This window comes from Bacillus rossius, chromosome 5 (assembly GCF_032445375.1).
Source record: "Bacillus rossius redtenbacheri isolate Brsri chromosome 5, Brsri_v3, whole genome shotgun sequence".
Taxonomy (NCBI): domain Eukaryota; kingdom Metazoa; phylum Arthropoda; class Insecta; order Phasmatodea; family Bacillidae; genus Bacillus; species Bacillus rossius.
The window spans coordinates 79,834,479-79,840,478 of NC_086333.1; the positions used below are offsets into that span (position 1 = coordinate 79,834,479).

General features: G+C 44.8%; 1 protein-coding gene across 1 annotated transcript in view; it reads right to left on the reverse strand.

Moving 5' to 3' along the window:
• Positions 1 to 1,337, reverse strand: part of LOC134532092 (sorting nexin-25-like) — a 33,059-nt gene extending 31,722 nt beyond the window's left edge. The window contains exon 1 of the mRNA XM_063368342.1: positions 1,013 to 1,337. Coding sequence (XP_063224412.1) covers positions 1,013 to 1,077 — 65 coding nt within the window. The 5' untranslated portion in view covers positions 1,078 to 1,337. The remainder of the gene's footprint in view (positions 1 to 1,012) is intronic.
• Positions 1,338 to 6,000: the final 4,663 nt, after the last annotated feature.

Consider the following 6,000-nt stretch of genomic DNA (forward strand, 5'->3'; position numbering starts at 1 on the left):
ACTGTAATTTCTCAGAAAACAGAAGGAATTTGGAAAAAAAAAAAAAAAATTCAGGGTAAATAGTGGAACATCTGTAGTGTTCAAAACACATTTGAAATTTTATAATTCTATTCATGGAAAAGCTGCCACTATTACCATTTACCCTTTCAATATACTGCGAGTGTTGTGCATACAACAATCTCACTCAAATTTTCTCATAATATTCTCAGAGCACAGCTTATCCATAAGTAATAATAAAATTTCAAAAATGCTTTTTTCTCTGACACCAGAGATGTTCACTATACTTACCCTGACAACAGCATTTTATACCTACTAGTTTCTAAGAAATCACATTTAAAAGAATACATTAAAATATATCTGTGCATTGACGTGACCACACCTTTTTATCCCTTCCTGTGTGGGTCTATATGAGTATATGATTTGGAAAACTTCCGTTAAATTGTAAAAATAGTGTATTACATTAGGTAGGTTGGTTGGTTGGGTTAGTAAAGCTACATAAAAACACTGAAATCATATGAAGGGTTAGTTAGGTAAGGATAGCTATATATTAAATTAGAATTTCTAAGCAACCATTAAAAATATTTGACAGTATTTTAAATGTAGCTATACTAACCCAAACAAACATCCACAATGTTTTTTTTTTTTTTTTTTTTTTAAGTATTCTTAATGTGCCTAACCTAATTGACCATTCCAACGATAACTCAAATTCTTCAATTCACATACACACACAGACCCACATGGGAAAGCAACAAATTGCTGTGGCCCACGTCAATGAACACACATTGTAATGTAAGTTATGAATTGTATTTATTAAAAACCAGCAAGAACTCAGGAACGCTATTTTCAGAGTAAATACAGGAATGTATCTAGTGTTTGGAAAAAGTATTTCCGAAATTGTATTATTACTTAACGGAAAAGCCGCGCTTAAGAATATTGACGTTTTTCCATTTGAAGGTTAAGGTAAATCGGAACGGAAATAAATGTTACAATGTACATTAGTTGTTTTGCTTACCTCTTGGCGACGTTAACTGCTGACAGATTATAAAAAGTAAAACTTATTTTAAAACACAAATCCATTCAGCGCTACGCAGAATGTCCCATAAATAAAACACATAACGAACAATACACTTCGCTGGTCCTGAAGACATGACAGATGGTACAATAAATTATTACTCAAATAATTTAGTAGATTTCAGTATAATAATACTGCAAAGTGTGACCTGATAATCATTATATTATGATTTTTATTTATTTTTTTGTAAATGCTGTGTGTTCAAACATTACAATTATTTTTTCATGTTCATCCGCATTTCGACCGTGCTCGACCTAGAGCACAGAACATTCCCTATTCCAGTGAACTGCCCCTGACCTAGAGTAGGTTCTCCAGATTTTTTTTTTATAGTGTTGAGTGGCCTACAGCCTGAAGCCCACTGCCATAGGGTAATAATGTGTCCTTATTCGAATCTTTATCATATCGTAGCAATCAATTCTCTTTATATGTAAAGTAACACCCATGCCTTACCCAGGACTCGAACCCAGAACCCCTTGCACCGATAGCCGGTGTGCATCCGACTACGCTACAAAGGTCGGCTGTTCTCCAGCTAAATGCATAGAAAAAGGAGGCTGAATGATCTAAAGGCGGGTTTTAACACTACGTCTTAGCGGAAGTTTGTCTGACTAGACAAATGCTATCATATAAAACATGACGTGTAGACAGCAAAACGTACGTCTTGTCGAATCGAAATGAAATCCAACGTCAGATCGTAGAACTGAAGGGAAAAGCATCATTTTCCGAGAACTTGACGCCGTCCCCGCTACCTCCTATGAATTTTACGTGATTTTTGTTTGGGTTCGAGATCTCAGGGAGGGTTCGGGCTTGTGGCTAGAGGTAGGGGTTAACGCAGTAGGGCCCCACGAGCTGTTATGGCCACTCGGGTCGCCTGATGAAGAACACAAAGTTACTGGTGGATACTTGACGAATTTATTACGGCACAGCACTATACATAGTGCTGCCCGTTCTGGCCGTAACGGTTTTCCCGAATCGAATAGTCACACGCGCAGCCCACTTCCTCAGTGGCGGCTCACGATATTACTGCGCGATAAGGACGAACTCTTGCACACGATGCGGCGATCACAAAATAAACTCTAACATGACAAATTATACCTTGACAAACAAAACACTTCACTATTACACGATACTTTGCCGTCGTCCGGGGTCTCGGGCTCGAGTCCCGGTGCGGCTCCTAGCAGGAATGGCTGTTGTCGGTGTATTGTTTCCGGGTGGGCGCCAGACTAGCTCTGTTTCTAGTCGATAGGTGGGTCGTGGGGTCGGTTGCCCTGCGTGGCCCACTAGGACCGTCGGCGGTGTTGCGTGGGTTATGAGGAATTCCCTACTTGGCGTTGGTTGGGAGTCGTATGGTTAGTTAATCAGACGCTGAAGTGATGCAACAAATGTCGTGTGTCGTTTATTCATGCGACTGTGGGCTTGGTGTAATACCGTTGATTACACGCCACGTCGTACAGAGGGTGACGTCACACAATACAGAAGTTACACAATTACACAAAGTTAGTTTGAAAGTTACGTAATAAGACGTGGCAAAAGTTCACAAAAAATGTTACGCGAAGGTGTGTTGCACAAGTTTATTGAATGTTACGCGGTGGCACGTCGCACAAGTTTACAAAAGAAAACGTTCTAGATTCAAGGCGTCGCACAAAGTTACTAAATATTACGTATTAGCGTGGCACTAGGCGGTTCTGAGCCTGGTTACTCAAAAGAGTGGTGAGGGCGATTGGAGGCGGCCAATCTCGTATATCAATGTCTCGAGGCGGTGTTCGCCTCCACTGTAGTGGAGCGCGGACCGCAGCTAAATTCGCTCAAGTTCCCTTATGGGGTGGTGTCAGTGCCGGAGAGACTGGTTTTAGTTAAAGTTCTGTTCTTCGGGAGGCGGCCCGTGCCGTATGCTGAAACTACCCCGCAGACCAAGTGTGGTTCAGGGGGTTTAAAAAGTTATGCGGCCGGATTAAGTCCTGGACCGAAAATTGGACCGGGTACGCACGGAGAGATAAGTAAAAAGAGGTTTCGAGGAAGTGACTATAATTACCAGAAGTGAGTTCAATGCAGACAATGGATGATGTCTCTCCGTGGGACGTGCGTCCGCCCCGGTCCACGAGTCGCGCTGTACTGTTGTGATGTCATGGCGCCCAGCCGAGGCTCGGTGACCCTCGCGTCAGGGTTGACCTCATTACGTTAGTTTCTAATGTGACACGTTAATAAGAGATTTTAAGGGTGCTAAATTCCTACATTAATTATTAAGGCTAAATTAACATCACTCGTCCCTTCTACAAATTGGATTTAGTATGTTTACGAATTATGTCCTCTAAATATACGTCACACCAGCGACTGTTCGTCTCTTGCCGGACTGCTCTGGTGGGGGTTAATAACGAACACAAGGGTTTAATAATTATGTCACATGGTTAATTAACTAATCTAGGCAGAAGGCCGCCAGGGGGACACTCACACACGTATCGACGTATTTACACAAGTGAGTGCCCGGGCACTCCTACGTAGCACTTTCGTTAATCAACTTATAATTTATACATAATATTGTTTAATATTCTGTGTTTGTTTTTGCAACGTGGTCGGCTGTAATGTCGGTCTGTTTATTAGGGGGCCGGGTTCTACCTTGGTTGCTGGTGGCTCGCCTGACTCGGGTGGGCCATGGCTAGGGGCGCGTTCCGTTAGCGGAGCCGAATACTGGCGGTTGCAGGTCGGGCTTTAGGGTGGCCTTCGGTCGGACGACGTCAACTTATTATACTGGGCTATTGGCACGTAGGCCTGTATCTCCGGCAACTCTACGTGATTCATAGACGTGTCCCAGGGACTGATATTTTAGTACATTTGGTTGCACAATACCGTGCGGCGGTTACAATTAAACTCTAACATGACAAATTATACTTCGACGAATAAAACACTTCACTATTACACAATACTTATTATACTGGGCTAATGGCACGTAGACCTGTATCTCCGGCGACTCTACGTGATTCTTAGATGTGTCCCAGAGACTGATTCGTTAGTACGTTTGGTGGCACGTGTCGCCTTCTGGCTGCCCCGTGTGGGCTAAAACTAAATAGCCGGTAAGCTAAGTTGTCGCGTGAAGCGCCGTCATAACGTCTCGTAGACTTCCCCACAGTACTTACGTAATACGTTGAACACCCATCTTGAAGCACTGATTTTTTTAAGTGAAATACCTCATGGCAAATTGAGGCTGACCGCGGAACTGTACGTAAACGATTAAGAAAGATTAAAACTATTGAATCTACATATCGGTGATAGCAAGAGTTGATGGTTCCACATTGCGCGAAGGCTGTCGGCCTCTCGGAGCTCCTGAAGGACACGGCCTGTCTCGCCGCGCGCGACCCCCCTTCCTCCCACTAGCCCCCCCCCACCCCCCTACCGCAGAAACGTGTGAATTTCGCGGGAAACTGAACCGGCCAGGTTCGGGACAAGGCGCACAGTGAAACATGATTTTGAAAGGACTGAAATATTAATTGATGAAAATAATGTCTAATAAAAACCTGTGTAAAAATATACATAATTTCATTTGTTGTAGTTCGGCGGAGGGATATGCCACACCCGGCCGGATCCTTCCTCCGACGTAGCACTCGTTGCCTGGCGTTCGCCTCGTTGCACGAACTACACTTTGTTGCGCGCACTAGCGCGTTCGGTGCACACGCCTTTGCGAAACATTGATGAGGCATAGCGGTCTATGTGACATAGAGGAGCATTGGCGGTCGGCGTCAAACTGATAGGATAAAAGGGAACGTGTAGACGCAGGTCTCGGATAAGACGTTCGTCTTGGCTCAGTTCACTACTAGCAGTGCTTTAGCTCGCGTCTTTTTCGCCCGTTGTCATTATGTCAGACCTGCGGCAGTGTACCCACGATTTTCTCGCAGAATTTATTGAACTATACTGCCGTCGTCCGGGTTCTCGTGTTCGAGGTCCGGCGTGGTTCCTAGCGGAAAGGCTAGTTTTCTACTGAAAATGTGTCCGGGTGGGTGCCAGGCTAGCTCTGTGTTTAACCACGAGTTGGGTCGTTGGGTGCGAATGCCCCTGCGTGGCCCGCTAGGAATGACGGCAGTGGTCGTGGTGGGAGGGATCCCTGGCTATTGCTACGTCACTGGCCCTACACAGCATAGCACGCTGATTCCTGACTGGATTAGTGATGTTCACAAAATAACATACACGGGTTCGGTTTTGTAATGTCGTATACACGTCGCGCACGGAGTGTGCGGAGTGGCCGTTTAATTGAAATCGACAATTACAGTTACAGTTACATGATGCACATTAATTTTCCCTACACAAATTACACTAAGTTGACACTGGGTGCTCTGATGCGCCATCACTAATACTAAAATCCTCACGCCAGTCGTGGTTGTGGGAGGGGATGGGGGTTCGTTTGGAGGCGGCCAATCCCGAAAATTTCAATTGGCGACGCCCGGGCCCACCTGTGTGGACCGCGGCTCGCTATGAAATTCGTTAAAAGTCTTTAAGTCGTTGTTGCCGGTGCCTGTGCACTCGGCGATTACCCAAAAGTCTGTGGTTACGGGAGTCGGCCCGTGCCTTATGCTGCACTGCCCCACGTAATGCCTTGTGCGGTGAGTTTATGTTTAAGTGGCTGTGATAGGCTCTACACCGTAAAAGGACCGGGTGCACACGGGGAGTTAATTACGAAAAAGGTTTAGAGAGTGACTATAATTACCAGTAGTGAATTCAGTGAAGGCGAAAGTTTAGGACTCCCCGTGGGACGCACATCCGCCCCGGTCTGCGAGTCACTCGGTACTGGCGTCTGGCCCTGGCACGACGGAAGGGCTCGGCGTTCTCTCGCGCCAAAGTTTCAAAAGTTCCGTTATTTGAAAATTATTAAATTAATAAGAGATTGAAAGTGGCTCTAATTTCATAAATAAAATAATAAAAATTAACCTAATACACAGATACTC